This window comes from Schistocerca nitens, chromosome 7, assembly GCF_023898315.1.
Source record: "Schistocerca nitens isolate TAMUIC-IGC-003100 chromosome 7, iqSchNite1.1, whole genome shotgun sequence".
Classification (NCBI taxonomy): Eukaryota; Metazoa; Arthropoda; class Insecta; order Orthoptera; family Acrididae; genus Schistocerca; species Schistocerca nitens.
In genome coordinates, this window is record NC_064620.1 from 386,134,973 (window position 1) to 386,158,975 (window position 24,003).

Genomic DNA, 24,003 nt, shown 5'->3' on the forward strand with positions numbered 1-24,003 from the left:
CTCCTGTTTTATTAGTTGAAGAGCAAGATAAGAGGGACGTCGTACCACGGGACCATTTGGAGCCGTAATGGAATGAATTAAAGAAGTACAGCTAGATGTTAAAGATAACAACGAATGGGAAGATGTATGGACAAGTGACTCCAATGATGAAGAAACTGAATTCGTGAGTTGTAATTTAGTAGAGAAGAACTTTCCGGTTGACAAACTGTTCAATGCACTGAAAAAGGAAGAAGAGACACGAGGATTAAGATGTGTCGGATGTGATAAGACGTCCGAACATGTTCGTAATTTGGGTGAACGATAGTTGTGTTGATCACAATGACGATGCGACACTTGGCAGGAATAATGAAAGCGATCCGTCGAGTAGTCTGAATATTGGTTCAGAATATCAGAGGTGTGGAAAATGGAATATGCTTATGCTGTTTAAGAATATTCGGAAATGTAAGCAAAAAAAATCAAACATTAAAATATTTAAGGAATAAAAAGCACCATTACATAAAGTCTGTATTCTGTCATCATAAGAGAAATTCTAACAACATAATGTGATAAAGTGTACCCTCTGTCTCGCACAGTATGGTAGCTCGCGGTGTATATATGTAGATGTAGATACAAGGGAAACATGTGACTGACATTTCATGGGATAAACGAACGCGTCAGAAGAAGTCAAAAGGATAGGGACGGAAGTACGAAGAAAAGTAACGTTGGACGACTTTTGATTGTAAGTTCACAAGTGGGGAAGTGCGTGTTGAGGACTAATTGTTACGAGGAAGGATGTTTCATCAAGTTTACGAGACGCGAAGGACGCTGCCGAGTGGTGAGAGGTGATGTGAATTGCAGAAGATGAGGTTTAATAAGTATTAACGAACGCAAGGGACCTGTCATTTACGTATGATTTTCTGTAGAGGATATTTAGAGTGGAGAATGTTTAGGTCAATACGCTGAGTTAAATGAGTATTTTATGTACTAATGAGAATAAGGTGTGACCATTTTAAGCATCCCAGGTTCCGTTAACATGATGTGAACTGTACGAGACGATTACTCTTGTGATTTAATCAAAACCAAAATGAAGATAAAAAGAGGACGAACTACAAGCATGAAATCTTTGATTGATATGGAGACAGACTAAGAATAACGATGGAACGTGGTAATAGGTAAATGGTAAGAGATAAAACAGGAATAGAAAGAGGTAAGGTAAAAAAAAACCTCGTAAATGAATATTGTAGATAGTAGCAGATGGTGGTGCAGGACAGTTTTGTGTATATTGTGAAGAAATAATATGTGTGCTTTTGTTACAAATTTGAAATTTCCCATCTTGAAGGATTCACAATGAATTGAAAAAGGCACTGATTTTCATAAATGAGCTAATGGATGACATTTTAGGACGAGTGTAAGGGTAAGGGTAGGTAAATTAGGAATTTTAGGTGGCCACAGTAGTCTAGAGGTGACGAAAATTACAGCTGGCATGGCTAATAGTGGCGGGGATCACTCAGTGTCAGTGGATCTCTCAGGTATAGCGTGTGCACGTACGCTAAAAAGAAAAATTAAGGAGCCTGTACCCCAGTTTCTACACAAACTGAATCGCATACAATGTCTAATTAATGTGAATTTACGAGATTATATGGACAAAGAAGTCATGGAAATAAGTCTAACCTAAAAATTTAGATAACTGACTGCACTTTATACTGATAATTCGATTTTTTTGAGATTATAAGTAGCTTGATTTTTGTTAAAGAAATAATTTTTAAGGAAGAAGTACAAATTTCATTGATTTAGTTTTGTAAACCTAAGCAGTAAGAAAAATTTTGAAACAGTTAGCATAGATTTCATTGAGTAGCCTTTGTAACTGCATGTAGTTTCATTCTGTTAAAACAATAATTTTGAGGAAATAAGCAGAGATTTAACTTAAGTAATTAGTAATTTTTTAAATTAAGTTTAAAAGAAACAGTATGAGCATGGCATATGCTACTAATATTTGTAAGTATAATGATGATAGTAATTAGTATTTGCCTTATTTAAATTGTGTAACTGATTATTAGTACAACCCTTTTCGAGGTTGCAGGAGCCGCACGAGAACCAGAAATATTAGGGCATTCGCGTATTGAGAAGAGATGCAATTTACTGGATGGGCTTTGAAGTACGAGGAGGTGAAGGACTCACACACCTAGAAACTCGGTCTAGTTTGGTCACATGGCACGTGGCTGTTGTCAAAACCTGCCATTCACCACTATATACCTGCAAACTTATACTCTTACAGCCATTGCTACCAGCAGTACTAAATACTGAGGGTCATTAATGTTTTAGCAAACGAAAAGAATCTGTGACATGAACACCATTTTCAATTACAAACTTTTATATACCTACTCGTTATGTGATTAGAGACATGAATTTGCAGAACACAATGAAGGTCATTTACAGAAATAATTCAAAAGCCAAGATCGCTTAAATACTGTTTACTGGATAACCGGTTTCAACACACTAAAGGTGCCATCATCGCATCTGAATGTAGATTAACATTTATAAACCATTTGAATATAAATGTTAATCTACATGCAGATCGGATAATGGCACATTTAGTGTGTTGAAACTGGTTATCCAGTAAACAGTATTTAAGCGATCTTGGCTTTTGAATTGTTTCTACAACAGAGTGATCGCCCCGCTACGCACTATGTGTTCACTACAAAAAAGGTCATTTGCTTTTTGACAATTTTAACTTTGAATAATAAGTGTGGGCTCAATGAACTTTGGAAAACCGGTACAATATGAACGATACCCCATCGCAATTAGCTTACCTTGCTCGAATTAGAACCCCATTCACATGACAGATTGTGAATGAACAGTGATCGCCGATCTATTTAAACGGTGACAGCTACATCTCGTGTGATGAACTGGTTGTGCCTCGAATCACTGTAAATTCTTGTTTGTGTTTATGTGATGATTTTTCAGCAATAATGTTTCAAATGAACTAGAAGTTTTATGAAAACAGTAATGATTTTATACGTCCAGTGGACAATAAATGAATAAATTCACAGACATGTACTTTAGTCACGACAGTAACACAAGTGTTACCATAGACAAATGATTACTTCACATACTGATATTTTATGAAGTTACATTCAATGAATAGTTTACTGTGAAAATATTATTTAGTCTCATGGTTTGGATGCTATGATCTATGTTTTGTAATTATGAGTTTTGTGTTAGCCAGCTTATCTTCTCATGTATATACATTTTTGATGGCTTAAAGCCATGTGTAGTGTGTGTTTCCTTGTGAGTTGTGATAAAGTATTACATTTTGGCAGTGACTTGTGATGATATTTGTATGTTTATGATATCTGTATGTCTCTTGTATGACTCATGTTTTGATATTATCAAATTTGATTTTTGATAGTATTTCTTAATTAAATAATGATCGTAAGTATCAGATGGTTCAAATCGTTCAAATGGCTCTGAGCACTATGGGACTTAACATCTATGGTCATCAGTCCCCTAGAACTTAGAACTACTTAAACCTAACTAACCTAAGAACATCACACAACACCCAGTCGTCACGAGGCAGAGAAAATCCCTGACCCCGCCGGGAATCGAACCCGGGAACCCGGGTGTGAGAAGCGAGAACGCTACCGCACGACCACGAACTGCGGACGTAAGTATCAGACAATGTAAAGGAATGAACTATTTAATCAGAAAAATGTTTGTGGAGTGAAGGTAGTTGGTTATTGTTTTGGTCACAGGATTGAATGTGTGAGTGTATGGTGCAAACTGTCCACGTGTTGACGAAGCAATTAAATGTCATTACAGCTTGTAGAGCTTTGATATGAAAGCAGATAGAATAAGATTCAGTGACAAAGATTTTGAGGAGTATGAATGAGTGTAATATGGAAAGTTTATGAAACGTAAATGTTTAATTCACCAACAACTCTGATTGATGCATGAGCGTTGGATTGCTCGGGTAAAGCATAAATAAACATATTATACTGGCAACATCCACATTCCAAACAGTGTTTCTTACGAGCACATAAACCCAGTTCCACATAGGAGTCAAATTTTCTTGATGCATCTGTGCTTTGAACACAACGCATTGAAAATTAAAATTTAGGGAAGGAGTTTTCCAGAACAGTCATGCTATATTTGTAAATTTGTATAAATTCCTCTTAGAAGCCCAACCTCGACCTGAATAATTAATACAGCCAGAGAAAGGAACTAATATTAAATGTATGAGTGAGTATCAGTTCCCGTAGTACTCTAAAACAGACTTGCACGCTGTCTGCAGAAAAAGGGAATAGCGCGAGTCCTCCTTGGAAGGGAGACAGTCTCATGCCTCCGACGGGCCGCACTCGCACCTTTGTGACATCCCACGGCGCTGTGCTGATGAACAGTTAAGACATCCTGTAGCTACCGCTCGCGCAAATGCTTTTATGAGGTGGCATGAGCTGGAATTTTTAGTGAAAAACGCTATTGTCTGCCGACCGTAGAAAGCCGACTTTTGGAATGGATAGTGGAGATCGTTATCTTGCAGGTGAGAGCCCCAACCTAGGCCTTTGAAAACCACCAGACGCCGCCGTTGAACTTGTAGCCCTTACAAAAAAACTTTGTATATGGACGTAAAACCTACGGACATTGGTTCATCTCAACTTGTGTGACAAAGAAACATGGCAGTGCCAGAGGAAGCTTTCTCATTTGCTGAGGAGAGAGATGGAAATAGCGAGGAATGAGGAAAATGGTAGAAAAGAAGTCATTGATTAACAAAGTAAAACCTGCCTCATAGATGGAGGCCGGCACTATTCGAGGAGTATTTTCGTCGATTGGACCCAGATAGTCAGATTGAGCATACATCGAAAAACGCGGCAAAGCGGGGTTTCTTTGTCGGACGTCTTCTAACACGAATCACTTCAATTCTTCTTCTTCTTGTGTGTTAACCATATTCAGATCTTGAAACTTCCTGGCAGATTAAAACTGTGTGCCGGACCGAGACTCGAACTCGGGGTAGGAGACGAGGTACTGACAGAAGTAAAGCTGTGAGGACAGGTCGTGAGTGGTGCTTGGGTAGCTCAGTTCAGAAACCAGTATTACACGGACTGTGCATGATGTGTACCTTATCAGGGTAATATAATCACAGATATGTATGAATGCATGGTTTCGCGCCAATATGAATTAATAAAATTTTCTCTTGCTTCAGCCGCGTCAGGTGGTCAAAATCCCATTGGCATTTTAACCACCTGACGCTGCTGGAAACCCAAGAAAATTTTATTAATCACAGATAGTTTTTGCCTCCATTCGCTCAGTTTTAGTGTCAGTTTTAGATACTACATATTTGTAAGGAGACATTTCTCCCAGAAACATAGGAGTTCTGACAACTTGAACATTAGATAAATAATGGAAATGAAACATTTATTCGGCCTCTTTAAATAATTCCACACGAACTGCAGCAGTTTTACATCATTGATAAATACAGGGTCCACACATATTAACGTGACCGCCGCGTGCGTTCGAGGGCAATATGCAATAACGACTAACAACTGGCAGGTAACAGGACTAGCAATGGAGGGTATGTAAATCGTGTCTGGCGGACACCACAGTAAACAGCGTAGCAGTTGCCGTAATACGGAAACGAAGTGGTTTATCTGACGTCCAAACGCCGGCCGAAGTGGCGCTACAGTCTGGAGACGAGCGACCGCTACGGTCGCAGGTTCGAATCCTGCCTCGGGCATGGATGTGTGTGATGTCCTTAGGTTAGTTAGTTTTAATTAGTTCTAAGTTCTGGGCGACTGATGACCTCAGAAGTTAAGTCGCATAGTGCTCTGAGCCATTTGAACCATTTTTTTGACGCCCAAACATTCATGGTCAGTGGCTTTCGGGCCAAGGGTGGAAGTATTTCTGTGTTTAAAGTGCACAAGCATGGCAAAACAGCGCTATCCAAAACCAGTGCGAGGCAACTGGTGCACCACGACCATGGATGTCATGGATGGACGATCGCTGGGGAAATTTGTACAGGCGGGTGGAAGTGCAAGTGTTGAGAAGCTGACCACCCAGATAAACCAAAGTGTTACCAACATTGTCTCCTCAATGAATGTTCAACGAACGTTGCTGAGTATGAATCTGTGCAGCAGGCGCCTGTTTCTTGGGTTCATGCTGAATTCTGTTCATCGTTGACAAAGGAGGTCCACTGAGTGGCGACAGGTAGCCTTTTCAGATTAATCACGTTATAAGCTCCGCTGGGCAGATGGGTGTTGACGTGTACAGAATGAAACGTCTCCAAGGAGAACCTTGTTGTAAGCGTCCAGGCTGGAGTGCATTCCCTGTATGATCTCCTCATTCTGGAAGCCAAATGGATCAACACAAGTATGGATACCCTTGGGGACCACGTCGACCCCTACATGCAGTTTGTTTTTCCTCGGCACAATGGCATCTACCAGCAGGACAATGCAATGCACCGCTCGCATTATATATGTATGGTCCGAAGAACACAAGGATGAGTTTACCGTATTCCCCTGGCTACCGGATTTAGACGCAATCAAGAATCTGTGGGACCACCCAGAACGGGCTGTTAGTGCCATGGATCCTTAAATGAGAAACCTAACACGGCTGGCGACTGCCCTGAAGTCAGCATCGCTCATCATCCCTGTTGGTAGCTTCCAGAACCTGACTGACTCTCTTTCTGTATGTCTTGCCGCGGTCTGCAGTGGGAAAAGTGGTTATTCAGGCTTTTGAGAAGCGGTCACATTAATGTGATTGGACAGTGTAAAAAAGACACGCAATTCCACGTACAAATCGGTATTACTTTTAGGTTACTGGAGATGTTTCATTTAATAAGGCAGGTTCCAGGTTGAGATTCATTGGGAGAGTTCTTAGAAAATGTAGTCCATTAACAAAGGAGGTGGCTTACAAAACACTCGTTCGACCTATACTTCAGTATTGCTCATCAGTGTGGGATCCGTACCAGGTCGTGTTGACAGAGGAGATAGAGAAGATCCAAAGAAGAGCGGCGCGTTTCGTCACAGGGTTATTTGGTAAGCGTGATAGCGTTACGGAGATGTTTAGCAAACTCAAGTGGCAGACTCTGCAAGAGAGGCGCTCTGCATCGCGGTGTAGCTTGCTGTCCAGGTTTCGAGAGGGTGCGTTTCTGGATGAGGTATCTAATATATTGCTTCGCCCTACTTATACCACCCGAGGAGATCACGAATGTAAAATTAGAGAGACAGTCTTTCTTCCCGCGAACCATACGCGAGTGGAACAGGAAAGGGAGGTATTGACAGTGCTACGTAAAGTGCTCGGCTCTGAGCACTATGGGACTTATCTGCTAAAGTCATAAGTCCCCTAGAACTTAGAACTACTTAAACCTAACTAACCTAAGGACATCACACACATCCATGCCCGAGGCAGGATTCGAACCTGCGACCATAGCGGTCGCGCGGTTCCAGACTGTAGCACGTGAAGTGCCATCCGCCACACACCGTTGGGTGACTTGCGGAGTATAAATTTAGATGTAGATGTAGATGTAGAATTTAAAAACGTGATGCGTAGTCTAACCACGTCTGATTGTTAGTAGTTGCGCGTTTGGATTCTGAAGGATTAAAGTTGTAATTCAGTAACGACATCGCAGTAATTAAAATGAATGGAGCCTCTCTCCCTGGACCACAACTGAAAAACTTCTACGTTTCTCCTTATTAACCCTTCTTTTATTCCTTTTACTTTAACTTCTATTTTAACTCTTCTACCTGTCTTCGTGGAGAAGTGATATACAGAGTGGCCAGAAATGGTCTTAAAACTTGTAAGGGTGTTGCAGGGTAGCTTGTGTTGAGAAGTAACTGTTAAGAAAAAAATCGATACGTTGTGCCGTTTCCGAGTAAATTAGCGTTGAAGTTAGAGAAACTGGCCCGCCAGATTCAATTAGTGTCAGTTGTTGTCAAAGCATAGATAACAGCCTTTGGCTCAGTTTCGATCCTTACTACCGTCCCATGTCCAGTTTTTTGTCGGTCTCTTGTTCACTTTTAGAAAACCAAATGAAGAACATTTTGGTGATACCTCTCTGGCGAGCCGCTTGAATTTGCGCGCGCAACGCACTGTTTGGCTGATTTCTAAGCTAAATAACCAGGAAACGGCCCAAAATATAGATTTTTTTCTTAACAATTGTTTCTCAGTACAACTTACCATTCAACACCCTTTCAAACTTTTTAGACTGTTTCTGACTACTGTTTATATTTTATCTTACTGATTACGTACGGATTTCACTACAGAAATTGTTGGCGCAGCACACTACTGCCTTCGCACATTTTTAATTAACTTCCGATTTCACGTAAAATGTCGCCATTTAAAAAAGTAGATTGAATACCAGAATATTAAGTAAAGTTATATACATAGAAGCTGATATGCAACTAATTAAACAGCTACAAATGCAAACCCACATTGGCAACTGAAATTGAAAAAGATATTAAAAAGCACTGGATTTAGAACGGACATAATTACGTGACACTTTTGGGTAGGCATCTCAAAAGACAGGACTTCACGAAACAAATGCGTTAGTAAATGGAAGGAAACGGAGGAAGGAAGAAAAGGAACGACACCCTCGAAGGATGAAGTAAATCTGGGAGGAAGAAAAGTGCTTCGTTGAAAGCAATAAATATAATTCTCTCATCCTACCATATGAACTAAGTATTTGTATAAACAAAATAGCACATACAAATCTTTTACTGGAACTAAGGTGAAAGAAAGATAGAAATGTCTTGGAGTGATATTATAAATTAGCTGCCGAGCTCAAAGCAACGTACCTCCACCATCAGTTTGTCTCCGAACCAACAGTAGAGCAAGAGCTCACTAAATATTGCAAACATGTAGCCGCAGATCTTCCCAGTTTCTCGGGCTCCTTGTGCACTCTGCAACATACACAATGTCAGAGGACCTAAATATGAAATAAAATAACAAAATTTGCCTGTATTTTTGAAAGTAAAATAATATCTGTTTGGAAAAATTTGTATATGTTAGAGAGTATAAGCTGCTTTAAAATGTCGCGGTACAGTGCTTAATTCTCTGCAGTTGCGAATGTAGACAAAAAAGTTCTTAGATATGACTTGGCTGGTCAAAAGCAACTATGATAAACATGTGATATTGTTATGTACACTGAAAACAGAAGGTTGAGTTCTTAGAAATGAGATGGGGAACACACAAAACGGTAACAAATATATAAATGAGATTTTTCTGTGGGGAATATTTATGGGTACTTATGGCATGAAACGTACGTACGAGTGAACTACATAAGTTCCTTTATTCGTTTTTTCCATCTTTCGTACTTATAAAGTCAACCAGAATTTGTCAGGAACAGTTCACAGTTATGCTTACTATATTGACACTAACATAAAAATAACAGTTACACAAAAGAGAAACACTGCCCCGTTTTTTTTTTTTGTTTTTTTTTTTCATGGACGTCAACAGGACCATTAAACACAAAGCAGGTTTCTTGTTATGTTCCAATAGGATCTGATAACTATTCTGCCAAGGGATCGACATCGTTCAAGCTGTCGTCACTCTTCAGTGCCTTGTCGAAATCAGAATCACTCTCCTCATTTCCTTCCTCTTTCTTGTGTACTTGTCATAGCTTTGGACAGAGGCATAACTTTCTGTCCTTTTTGTTTTTGGCCTGTTCCTTTTTTGTTTGGAAGGTTTTCTTTTCCAGCAATAAGTTCACTACTGAAGGTGTCGTCTCTCGTGGCTGGTAGCTGACGTATGAGAACGGCGACAAGCTGTACACCTCTTTGTGTTCAGTAACTGGGCCGTAGGTGACAGTGTATCAGTTTTAGGAGCCAACTGTATCATACGCCGCGCAACAAAATTACTTTTTCGAAATCCTGTAATTGTCTTCCATTCCGACGCATAAGTTTGATTCAGAGGTGCCTACAGTGTCCTTCTGTAACGATGAAAAAGCGTAGAGCCCTGCGGCTCACTCACGGACTCCAAGGCGTTGACACGTGAAAAAAAGGTTACGGATAAGAAATTCATATGAGCTGTAATGTGGGTTAATGATGTCGCATTGGCACCAAAATTTTACCACAATCCTGCCTAGCGCCGTCGTGGACGTGACACCCGATGGGACGGTCGTTACAGGACCTCTTACTCACATTTCACTCCTTCTTTTGATGCATTTGCAGTGGAGGTCAGATTTGCTCATGGGTGGCCGAGGAAAAAGTTTAAAACACAACGCCGGTCAGAATCGCCATGAAAAGACCTCTGGGGGTGCCATAAAAGGGCGTTAATGAAAGTATCCTTTCCATTGGGACGTTGATTGCCACATATTTCGCCGTCGAAAACGGCAGTCGGAGTGCGATTACCAACAGGACGACGTGAATGATCACGAGGGAAGAGGGGGTTGGGGGGGGGGGGGGGGCAACGGGTACGTGAGTAAAACGGCGTTAAACAAGCGCCTCTGTTGAGCATGTTACAAATGTAGTCATCAGCGCCACACATTCAACCACACGGCGGCTCTAGCGAATGAGGGTTAGTCAACCCCTTCGACACTCTTTAGGTGCCGTTTGCCGGCCTTCGGGCGCTAGAGCAGCCCCGGAGCTGAATGTGTTTCGAAGTTCCTGAGAGCTATATTTTAAAGTGTACAACAACGGTGCATCGGTGGCCACGAGGGTGTTGCCGAACTAGGGGATCTTACAGAAACCCTTTGCCGTTTTCACGCACATTTTAATGTTGTCTTCCCATCTTACCCTCCCCCCCCCCCCCCCTCCCCTCACCCGCCGATCACTCCTCAGGAGGGCGCGTTAAAGGAAGGATGAAAAAGCACAAAAAAAGGTTTTCTGCTTCGGATCACGTTTAGATTTCGGTGAGTGGCTTTGAACGGACTCTAATGGTTCCACCCTGTACACCGAAGCAAAATTTGTCGCATTACACTGCAAAGAGGTCACATCACGTTCATAGCGGTTGCAGTCCGAGGATGTGCTTAGAGTAGATTTGAAACGTCCAGGAGCTGGGAGCAGTGCCGAACGTTGTCAAGAACGTCGTCATACTACTCATCGTACTGCTAATTGTCGTTTTCGACCGAAAATTGTGTGGAAACCGAAGTACCAAGGGAAGGAGGGCTTTCACTGACGCCCTTTATGCCATCTCGTAAGGTCTTTTGGTGTCGATTCTGAGTGTCGATGTGTGTGAACTGTTTTCCTCGGCCACCCACAAGCAATTATGTCAAGATATTTTGACTCAAGTATCTTTGAAGCCGCCACATAAGTCGAAAAGCTAGTTCCTTTCTTTTACATCCCTGACTCTTCCCAGAGCGTATTTGCCTTTCTTACACTAGGACTGGAACATTTCTCATTCTCGTTGTATACTGTTTCTTCTAGAGTCACATACTCCAATGAAATATTGAACACAGTGAGAAAATAAATTTTAAATATTTTAATGAAAGTAAATCTGATTCTGAGTGAATGGAAAAAGACGTTTCTCGCCCACGTGCAGCTAGTTTGACTACATTTTGAAATGAGTTACCACTTACCAGAGCTATCTGCACCAACAAAATGCAGAGAACAGAACCGAGGGAGGCGCTCTGAACCAGTAGCATGTTTCCCAGGCAGTCCTGAAGTGACTCAACGTTCCTGTTAAAAAGACACACGGGGAAAACAATTTAATATGTGATGGAGCTTGTATCTGGTTAAATTCAAATTGAGAACAGGATGAGAATGGGATTATTCATCCATACCTCTGATGTCTAACACAGTGCCCACTGAAGACAATAATCGTTAACCTTTGTCACAAAAGAAAACCATTTGAAATGATATATTTTCAAAAGTTGCTGTTCAGTAAGGATGATGTAATGAAACAATGTTTGCAGAGAAGTATATCATAGTTTTTGAAAGACGGCATGGCATATGAATAGTAACAACAATCACAACAATTAACATAAGGACTGGAGTCCTGCATGACCGAGTAAGCGAGCACAAAATATGAGGTGGGGCGAGAACACCGTGACTGGATAGGCTGCCCGCACTAGTTCTAGTGACCGAGCACAGAAGCCGTGACCGAATACGTAGCACGTAGCTTCAAACACATTACTCGTGTCATTATCCGTGTGAGACTGCAGCCAGTACGGGCTTCTCATTTGTGGTGTGTCTCTCTCTGTAATCATGCAGCGCGAGGAGCCAGTGCAGTGAGACGTAAGACTGAAACCAATACTTACACACTGAAGAAACTGGAAGGTCTAAAAAGCCAAGTATGGAGTACATTTCTGTTGGTTGTAGACGAAAACAGTGCGTCTACTGGGTACGTATCGTGCATAAACTGCTCCACATTATTGTGTTTCCAGTCGGGAACCACTCATTTAAAGAAACACAGCTGCAAGAAACCTCACAAAGATACAGCTCCTTCAGGAATACCGGCAGTAATAAAAAATAGCATTACAGCAAAGTGTGTCGCAATGTGTGCTAAAGATATGAGACCTTTTAATGCTGTTTCCGGTGAAGGTTTCAGAGAACTAGGCCAAGAATTAATACATCTAGATGCGCATTATGGAGAAGGTAACGTGGCAGATGTCATGCCACATCCCTCTACTATAAGCAGACACGTCAAAGAACAAGCTGATACAATACGAGACAGCATAATGCCTTCTGTTATTGCGGAAGTTATTAATAAAAAATGTACTGCGATAGTTGATATGTGGACTGATTCGCATAACCAGGTGCACTATTTGACGCTTACAACACATTACATTAACACAGATTGATCTCTTGTGAACAATGTTTTATTTACAACAAAATTCCCGGACGTTAAGAAGGTGGGAGTAAATATTATGAAAGGAATTGAAGAGAGGATGGGTGATTGGGACTTTTCGCCGGACATGTTGCACAGTATTGTTTTTGTCTCGGACCAGGGTGCCAATATAATAAAGGCTTTATAAAATCACTAAAAGAATTCCTTGTGCTGCTCATTGTATAAACACAGCACTTAGCCATACTTTCGATGAAGATAACCTCTTTGTGAATTATGCACCGAACATCGCTTCAACAATAAATACTGCAAAATGCATTGTAAGATACGTTAAGAAAAGTGGCCTCTGCTCGTCTTTGAAATCATCGTTGGAACAAGAGGTCTGCACACGCTGGAACAGCTTGTACACTATGCTGGAATCCTTACACACTCAGTATAACGAAGTTGCTGCTTTGCTGACGGCGCTTACACATTGAAACATTGCGCATTTTCTGAGACCATTTAAAGAGGCTACAGATGAATTAGAAGGCGAGAAAGAACCGACAATCCAGTTATTTTTTCTTTGGTTTCACAAACTGCACCAAATTTGCAGTGTCAATGACACTGACTGTCCGGTGAGTAATTGCTGCAGTTAAAATCACTGTTTCATTATGATACGCAAGAGATTTATAATTAACTAGCGTAATTGATGTGTACTAACAGATATGAATTTTTCAACAGGAGGTACAAAGGATTAAAAATCGAGCCCTGACTTTCGTTTGTGAGAAGATTGTGATCACTTCCAGACATAAAATTGAAATAAATGAAAACCAGGAAATTCTTAACAATGTGCATCAAATTTGTGCTACTTACGCATGTACAACATGCAATCATTTACATAATCGTTTTGCATAGTTAGTGGATAGTGTATTATAGAGAAACGGGAATGTTATAATTCGTATAATATTTCATTAACGTAAAACACCTCGTTTTTACGGGAACGTTTCGTTGATTTCCATATCAGTTCTGTATTACTTGTCTCTTTTGTTTATTGTCATAGATCCTTCAAGCACTGTGTCATCACCAACCAGAAAGAGAGATCGTTTCAAGGAATGGAGGAACAACAGATCATCCGGAGCAGATGGAGTAGATCTCTACATTTTAATGCACACCGGAGATGAGGATGACATCTTAAAGTGGTTGAGCAGACATGAAACAAATCTGCCAGGCCTGGCTGCAAGTGCAAGACGTATTTTATGTATCCCAACAACAAGCGCACCTAGTGAAAGATGCTTTAGTAAAGCCGGCATGTTACTAACAAATCGCCGCACTCAATAAAATCCGGAACGCGTTAGTGATTTACTGCTGATCAACACTAACTACAATTTTGTTTCTGTTGCAATCAAGTGAGAAGTATGACAAGTTACTATTGTAAATGTTTAATGTACTTTGTATGCTTTATTTATGAAGGTGGTTGTCTTCTAGATTACAGGGACAACACTTATTTAATGTTTCCTATTAATGAAAGGAAAAATATATCTTCTGTATGGAAATGAGACTCGTCTTCTGTCCGCGATTGTATTGAAATATCATTTTACTTTCCAAGTGCTTTATGAATTTAGCTGTGTCATGTACCCGTTCTTGGAAACGTTACTTTTGTATTAAAAGAGGGAGAGACAGAGATAAATACATTGTGTGTGTGTGTGTGTGTGTGAGAGAGAGAGAGAGAGACGTTGGGTTTGTACAGTACAGTGCAGCGAGCCGGGGCGAGGCGAGGTCAGAAGTCAGTGGTGACCGGTCATGCTCGGTTATCCGTGTGTCCGGAATCCGGACATCAGACATGGGGTGAGTACGTGACCGAGCCGAGTCGTGTGGGGCCGGACACGAGCGTCTCGGTCCCCCCGTCAACAGGCGAGCCGTGACTGGTCATACGTTGAGCGTTGCAGCACTCTAATAAGCACTATGGTGGTGGTGGTGGTGGTGTGTTGGGGCTTATGGGCGCTCAACATCGAGGTCATCAGCGCCCTGACACACCTTAAAAGGAACGAATGTGGACAGACCTAAGAAAACTAAAGCACACACTCAAAGAAAGCAGGAAAAGAAGGAAAATGCTACATAAGAAAGTAAAACCTAAGGAAAGGGGAAACATAGCAACAAGAATGCCACAGGAAATTGTTATTGGCTGGCCACTTACATAAAATATGGGCGAGCTTGTCACACAGTGAGCAAATTAAAATCCTCTCCCTAAAATCTTTGTAAAAACATTTGACAGGGCACAGAACTTTAAAACTTTAGCCACATTCGTCCGAGTGTTGCCTAAAAGAGATGGCAGGTCCGCTGGCAAGTCAGCCGCGACCAGCTGGTCAGAAAATAAAACGCAATCCAATAAAACGTGGCGCACAGTGACCTGGACGCCGTAAGCACCACACATTGGAGGGTCCTCTCGCCGGAGAAGGAAGCCATGCGTCATAGGGCTGTGGCCTATTCGAAGCCGAGTGAGGAGAACCTCGTCCCGTCGATGGGGCTGGAAGGAAGTACACCACACACGCGTTGTGGGCTTGACTATACGGTGCTTATTGTCAGTCACTTCCAGCCACTCATCCTCCCACCGACGCATGACCCGTGAGCTCAACAGCGAGGTGAATGCGTGCAAGCAATATGGGTTGGGTTGGTTGGGGGAAGAGACCAAACAGCGAGGTCGTCGGTCTCATCGGATTAGGGAAGGACCGGGAAGGAAGTCGGCCGTGCCCTTTCAAAGGAACCATCCCGGCATTTCCCTGGAGCGAGTTAGGGAAATCACGGAAAACCTAAATCAGGATGGCCGGACGCGGGATTGAACCGTCGTCCTCCCGTATGCGAGTCCAGTGTTATGCAATATGAATGCAATACGTACAAATGGGATGAAGAAAACCATTTGAAATAGCGTATGTGCAAGATTGGAAGCACTAGGAATTGAAGCTACAATGTCCGAAATTACTTTGATGTGACGTGAAATGAAGTTATTTCTGACTGACGGTGGAGCAACAAGAACATAGGAGGTTTTTAAAATACTAAAAATACTCTCAAACAGTCGCTGAAACATGTATACGAGCTTTTTACTGGTACAACTTCCATGAACAAATACTTAATCTTCTTTTAAAGATTTCTGACGGACAGTGATCCATACTCCCAATTTTTAAGGGTACTTATAATCTGAAGTAACCTCGATCGCTAATCCGGAACACTAAGGATGGAGAATAACAGTAGGACCTAACAGGTTATTTTCGTCTGGTATGGCAGTAAACAAAATACTTTGGAAAGGGTTTCTCTTGTGAAGTTCATGAGATAATTACAGAAATACGACAGCAAAAAATTACCAGAAGACAGTTTCTGTCAATCCACAGTCACTGTTTTCGCTGGCAAAAGTATTGACTCCAGAGGTGGCTTCGATTTGTCAACAGAGAATTGTACAAAAAGCAACAGATACACCCATTACACAACACACGTTAGAGCTTCTCATGACATGAGTAAGTATATTGTGTGCCTACATTAGAGGTGAGTCTCCACAGTTTGTCAGTGGTATACACTGATCAGTCAAAACATTATGACCACTGCCCACCGCGACGTTGGATGCCTGGTGGCGTTGCGGGCACGTGACACGGTAGCAAAAATATTGTTCAAATGGCTCTTAGCACTATGGGACTTAACTTCTGAGGTCATCAGTCCCCTAGAACTTAGAACAACTTAAACCTAACTAACCTAAGGACATCACACACATCCATGCCCGAGGCAGGATTCGAACCTGTTGCCGTAGCGGTCGCGCGCTTTCAGACTGTAACGCCTAGAACCGCTCGACCACTCTGGCCGGCGCAAAAATATGTAAGCGGAGCAGACACGGGCGGGAGATCACCCTTTAGAACATATGGGCTGCAAATGGTGAAAACCACTGGGGTAAGCGACTTTGACAAAGGGCAGATTACTATTACCCAGAGTCTGTGGACGACTATCTCGAAAACGGCGAAGCTGGTCGAATGTTCACCTGCTACTGTCGTGAGCATCTACAAAAAGAAGTAAAAGGACTGTGAAACTAGCACTAGGCGGTAAATGCTTGAACGTCGACGACTCTTCACAGAACGCGTGGTTCGGAGGTTTGTCTACTCTATAAAGTAGGACAGAAGTGCATGTACAAGTGTTTCGGAGCACACCGCTCATTACAAATTGTTGAGATCGGAGCTCCGCAGTAAACCACTCCCATTCGTTCACATATTGACCCAACGACATAGTCAATTACGAATGCACTGGACACGGAACCATCGGGATTCAATGGAAACGTGGAGAGCTCCACCGACGCAGGTTCGTGGGAGCAGTATTGTGCTATGGGAGACATTCTCCTGCGTTCGCATGAGACCTGTAGCAGTAATCGCAAACAGCTGCGAACCCGCTGCTTCCCTTCGTGCTTGTTATCTTCTCCGATAGCGATGTCATCTTTCAGCAATATAAGTGTCCGTGGTTCTTAGCCAGAACCATGCTACAGTGGTTCGAGGAGCATTACAGTGATCTAACGATGACGTCTCGGCGACAAAATTCGCCTAATGTAAATCCTATGGAACCCACCTGGATCGCTATCAGGTCCCACTAACTGCGTACGCAAATCAGCGGTCCGCTATTTAAGCGAATTACATTACCGGTGCGTAGGCACTGATGCCACATACCTCCACAAACCCACCAAGAAACTGTCGGATCCCTGCTACGTAGAATCAGTCATGGATTTCGTTTGAAAGACGGACGAGCGAGCTATTAAGTAGGCGGTTATAATGTTTTGGCTCATATTGTTTATTGATGATGTGTCCATTAGCATGCTGACATCAAATTTCATGATCAGCTACAGAGATTATGACCAGTTTTCCGCACACCATTTCCACATTACGTGGCAGCGTTAAGAGCTTCAGTTCCATGATTCGACAAACGACGTACGCGCACGTCAACACAGGCTTTCAGAGGCACAACCACATACAAATAATTTCTTCTGTATGTGGTTCACCGTTAATACTATCATAAATAGTAGTAACAGGTTTTCAACGCATTTTCGTTAAAAAGTTCTTCAAAAACTTTGATAACACTGGGTGGTAACGCTGAAGCTCCTCCTAATCACGCCGTATTTACGCCTGCCATATTATTTCAACAAGAAGTGGACAGTTCATAAAGGTGCGACTTGTTCTGTAGCTGTATATAATGAATAAGGCGGTATCTAATTAATATTTAATCTATCTGCAACTCCGAGTAATACTCTGCAGAACAATAGCAGAACTCCCTAACAATGTGTTGACTGACAGACCACTCTAGTGAATTATAGACAATACCTCTAATGATACTTCCTGACAGATTAAATCTGCGTTCCCGAACGAGACTCAAACTCAGGATCTCAGCATTTCCCGAGAAAGAGGTCTACCAGCTCAGCTACCCAAGCACGACTCACGACCTGTCCTCACAGATTTACTTCCTCCAGTAGCTCTTCTCCTACCTTGTAAATTGCACAGAAGTTCTGCAAAACTAGCACTCCTGAAAGACAGAATACGGAGGAGACATGGCTTAGAGACAGCCTGGTGGATGTTTCCAGAGTACTTTCCTGCGAAAGGAAAAGGTCCCGAGTTCGAGTCTTGGTCCCGCACAAAGTTGTAATCTGCTAGGAAGTTTCATATCACCGCTCATTCCACTACAGAGTGAAAATTTCTTTCTGAATACCTCTTGTAAATATCCTCGGAGTAGTGAAGCAACTCAAATCACAATATATGCAAGTCCTCTGGTCCAGACTGTATACCATTTAGGTTCCTTTCAGAGTATGCTGATGCATTAGCTCCATATTTGACAATCATATACAATCGTTCACTACACGAAAGATCTCTACCCAAAGACTGGAATGTTGCACAGGTCACACCAATATTCAAGAACGGTAGTAGGAGTAATCCACTAAATAACAGGCCCATATCGTTAACGTCGATATGCAGCAGGATTTTAGAACACATATTGTGTTCGAACATTATGAATTACCTCGAAGGAAACGTTCTATTGACACACAGTCAACATGGGTTTAGAAAACATCGTTTCTGTGAAACACAACTAGCTCTTTATTCACATGAAGTGTTGATAGCTATTGACAAGGGATTTCAGATCGATTCCGTATTCCTGGGTTTCCGCAAGGCTTTTGACACTGTACCACACAATCGGCTCGTAGTGAAACTGAGTGCTTATGGAATATCGTCTCACTTATGTGACTGGATTTGCAATTTCCTGTCAGAGAGGTCACAGTTCGTAGTAACTGACGGAAAGTCATCGAGTAAAACAGAGGTGATTTCAGGCGTTCCCCAAGGTAGTGTTATAGGCCCTTTGCTGTTCCTTACCTGTATAAACGATTTGGGAGACAACCTGAGCAGCCGTCTTCGGTTGTTTGCAGATGACGCTGTCGTTTATCGACTAATAAAGTCGTCAGAAGATCAAAACAAACTGCAAAACGATTTATAAAAAATATCTGAATGACGCGAAAAGTGGCAGTTGACCCTAAATAACGAAAAGTGTGAGGTCATCCACATGAGTGCTAAAAGGAACTCGTTAAACTTCGGTTACACGATAAATCAGTCTAATCTAAAAGCCGTAAATTCAACTAAATACCTAGGTATTACAATTACGAACAACTTAAATTGGAAAGAACACATAGAACATGTTGTGTGGAAGGCTAACCAAAGGCTGCGTTTTATTGGCAGGACACTTAGAAAATGTAACAGACCTACTAAGGAGACTACCTACACTACGCTTGTCCGTCCTCTTTTAGAATACTGCTGCGTGGTGTGGGATCCTTACCTGATAGGACTGGCGGAGTACATCGAAAAAGTTCAGAGAAAGGCAGTACGTTTTGTATTATCGCGAAATATGGGAGAGAGTGTCACAGAAATGATACAGGATTTGGGCTGGAAAACAAAGAAAAGCGTTTTTCGTTGCGACGGAATCTTATCACGAAATTCCAATCACCAGCTCTCTCCTCCGAATGCGAAAATATTTTATTGACTCCGGCCTACAAAGGAAGGAACGATCACCACGATAAAATAAGGGAAATCAGAGCTCGTACGGAAAGATATAGGTGTTCATTGTTTCCGCGCGCTATACGAGATTGGAATAATAGAGAATTGTGAAGGTGGTCCGATGACCCCTCTGCCAGGCACTTAAAAGTGATTTGCAGAGTATGATGTAGATGTAGATGAATGGACTACCTCAAGGCTCAGCCCTAGCTCCGCTACTCTTAGCTTGCATATTGACGACACGTCAACCACTCAGTCCAGGAAGTTTGATTATGCTGATGACTGGACGACAACAACATAGGACAAACAAATCGAGATCACCGAAGATACGTTAACAATAGACTTAAGTACAATGGGACAATACTTTCGTATAGGGGAACTTCAACCGAATCCTAACAGGAAGAAGGAGTGCTGAACTGAAAGAAAAGAAGCAAAATGGAAACAGTGAATGTTCCAAGCTCAAGATGTGCAACATCGAGCGAACGTGTATGGTCCCGGCGTCGTGGTTATGTGGTCACGGTGTTGGACTGCTTAGGGAGAGATCCGTGTTCAAATCTCCCTCGTGCCCCAAATTTCCTTTTTCATAAAATTGTGAACTGTCCGCCCGATTATTGACGTGCCTTTTCACTATATTCAAAAGTATGTGGTGTAAAGAACGTTTGCAACAGCGAGGTGTAAGGAAAGGACCTCCAGACATACAGTACATACGGTACATCCCATTTGTTCCACAGAAGTGCCACGTGTTATGATTCATGCGTTCGGTTTTGGAAGTTTTGACTCTTGAATTCCTCTGATGTAACATAGTTCACACCCGTTTATGTCTTGTGTTCATTTCTGTGTGAGGTCTATGCGGTATCTCGCCCGCTCCCACTAATCGTCACGTTTACTTGTGACGGTAATATATTGTCACCATCTGACTCATATTCCATAACCAATGCATAGTGTGACAATTGTCAAGACTACAGAAGGAGAATAGATACGTCAGTGACTGGACGGAAAGTTCACAACTTTGAGAAAAAGAAAGATGAGTCACGAGAGACGTTTGAATACGTATCTCCCGCTTTGATGGATGACATCGAAAAAATACAAAGAACGGCAGCTCGTTTTGTATTGACGCGAAATAGGGGAGATAATACGTGATTTGGAGTGGCAATCATTAAAACAAAGACTTTTTCGTTGCGACGGGATCTTGTCATGAAATTTTAATCATCACTTTTCTCCTCCGATTGTTAAAACATTCAGTTAGCACCCACCTACATATGGAGAAGTGATCATCATGATAAAATAAGAGAAATCAGGGCTCGTACAGAAAAATTTAAGTACTCGTTTTTCCCGCGGGCCGTTCGAGAGTGGAATGGTACTGAGACAGCTTCAAGGTGGTCCATTGAACGCTCTGTCATGCACTTTATTGTGAGTAGCAGAGTAATCACGTAGATGTAGATGTAGTCCAACACCGTAAACACACAACTACGACGTCGTGGTTCTTGTAGTTCACTCGATGTTGCACATCTTGAGCTTGGACCGTTCACTGTTTCTATTTTGCTTCTTTTTTCGCAGTTCAGTACACCTTCTTCCTGTTTTCATTATTGATCTGTGTCCAGTTTTTGACGGGATATTCACTGGGGCATTCTACCAATAAATCTGAGCGGAGTGCGATAGGATGGAGAGTTTCCATTGCGAGCAGTAACCTGGCCAACAGAGTACTGGACATATTTTTCGAGGGTAACCGCCTGGTCCATAACAAATATCTACTGTATCGTGGAGTTATACTTGACAAAACGTAGTCATTCATACAGCATCTAACAGAGACAGCAGCTAAACCGAGGTCAGGAGGTAATATTCTTCAAAAATTATGTAGTACAACAAAGGGTTTTGTAGCTTTGACCTTACGATCATCTGCTGTTTGCCTTGTCTAAACAGCAGCAGAATATTGCAGCCCTATCTGGATAAGCAGCAGGTTTATCAGACACGGTAGATATGCAACTAAATCAGATATGCAACAAAATCAGATATGTAACTAAATCAAATAATGCGGATTGTTTCTGGCGCAATCAGTTCCACAATTCCAGTATTTTCGCTACCTTCCCTGAGCCGCATACCACCGCCTAACCTGAGAAGAAAGGATAATCTTCTGGAGGAATATAATAAAATCTACAACAGCCAGCAGCTGCCACCTCTAGAAGACATACCAGCTGTCTGAATCAACAGACTCCGCTTCAGAGATGCCCCACTTAGAGTGGCTGGCAACCTGGTAGACGATGGTTTGAATCTCCACGAAGCTTGGGCGCAAGAATGGTATAACAACACTATCACAACTCCGTGGTGACATACTATACAGACGGGGAAAGACTACCATTGTGAAGTGCACCTATGGCTCTTCAAGACAGACTGTCCGGTACACTGTTGAACAGTGCCCCTAAAGTTCGTACCCTGGAATCCCCTTGGACTTCTTGGACGCTACAGCAGATCTGATAAAACTGTATAAATTATATGTCTGTAAATTTGTAAATTGTGTACATAGTTTATTTGTGTTTATAAAGTGATGTGTAATTGCCGTATGATTAATAATGTAAGTAGGCTGTTTGGGTTTTTTTTATTGGTAACGCCACGTAGCGCTCTGTATGAAAATCACTGGCTGTGCTGTGTGCAGCCTGTGGCTGGTTTGCATTGTTGTTTGCTATTGTAGTGTTGGGCAGCTGGGTGTTAACAGCACGTAGCGTTGCGCAGTTGGAGGTGAGCCGCCAGCATTGATGGATGTGGGGAGAGAAACGGCGGAATTTTGAGAGCGGATGATCAGTAGTTAGTGCCTTCAGTAGTATGAATCTTTTATTTAGCTGGCATTAGTCGCGCTCGCTGTGTAGCAGTAGTTCGAGTAATGAAGATTTTTGTGAGGTAAGTGATTTGTGAAAGGTATAGGTTAATGTTAGTCAGGGCCATTCTTTTGTAGGGATTGTTGAAAGTCAGATTGCGTTGCGCTAAAAATATTTTGTCAGTTTAGTGTTGATCAGAATAAGTAAAGAGAGTAATGTCAGAGTACGTTCAGTTCTGCTCAGCTGTTTGAAAATCAAATAATGTAAGAGGTTTATCAGCATAGTAATTCATAAATTTTTCTAAGGGGACGTTTCAATAATAATAATTATAATAACAATATTTAATGTGATGTGAGTGATTTCTGAGCCCAATATAGCTTATGAACTTTCTCCATTGTGAAACATTTTCACACACAGCATTGTACACTATGTGTTTCCAACAGTCATTTAAAACTTTTCATTTTATTCCGCTGAAGAAAAAGCGGTCTGCTCGCATTCTCTCCCATTGCAGAGTCAGGGTCTTTTTAATCAAATAAGAGGCAAACCGGTAGTGCGGAAGAGGGATTCCTTGTTGGTAAGGCTTTTGGTGACGATATCCAGCTCCAGTATTTGACTTACAGCCAGAACCTTTGGTGAGAGATAGAAGCAATTTTTAAATCCTAATGTACATGTAAGCGACATTTCTTTACGCGTATCCAAAGCAAAGTCTGTGACTTGCTCGGCGTGTACCATGTACCTTCGTGGCCTCATAATGAAAGAAGCACAACGGAGCAGTACAAGACAACGAACTTCGTTTTGGGAACACCTATCTAAAATAGTAGAAAATAAAGTACACTGGTGTATGTGAGAAGTGCTGCACTCAATAAGAATAACATGGGTGAATTCAGTCCCTGAAGATATGTGGAACCGAATACAGAACAACAAATTATGAAGATTGCAGAGAGTTGACGCCCACGTAGCGTGCGTGCTTTCTTGTCTGACCAGTGGTCACTGTTGTGCCAAACTGCGCAGATGAAGAGCAGGCTGTATTACGGGTCACCTGTACAAAATAGGAGCAGCTGTTGAGCACATAAATGTGGGTGCTGTGGAGGTGCCGTGGGACCATGACCAGCCAGCGCTAGCTCTGCTGTTAAACGAGTAAACGTGGAGCTGAGGGAGCTCCTCTAGACGGATGAAAAATCTCGTACTAGTACTGTTCCAGCAGCTGCGATGCGGAAATGCGGATAGAGTTCTCATGGCCTATACTACAATAGGACAAGTTAGCAGATCTACTAGAAGGAGACATAAGGCGAGGGGAGGGGGCACCAGCACACACGAGCAAATGCCTGTGGTTATTGGGGTCAGCCAAGACAACGATTTTAGGTTAAATTCAGAATTCAGATAATAGTATGAAAGGAATTTGCACTACTGGCCATTAAAATTGCTACGCCAAGAAGAAATGAAGATGATAAACGGGTATTCATTGGACAAAT

At 42.0% G+C, this 24,003-nt stretch overlaps 1 protein-coding gene across 1 annotated transcript in view; it reads right to left on the reverse strand.

Annotated features, from left to right (window-relative positions):
- LOC126195251 (uncharacterized) overlaps positions 1-24,003 on the reverse strand; it is a 137,484-nt gene that overhangs the window by 16,283 nt on the left and 97,198 nt on the right. Inside the window, exons 4-5 of the mRNA XM_049933778.1 lie at positions 11,486-11,585; positions 8,766-8,870 (exon numbers count right to left, since the gene is read on the reverse strand). Of these exons, the coding sequence (XP_049789735.1) occupies positions 8,766-8,870; positions 11,486-11,585 (205 nt within the window). The remainder of the gene's footprint in view (positions 1-8,765; positions 8,871-11,485; positions 11,586-24,003) is intronic.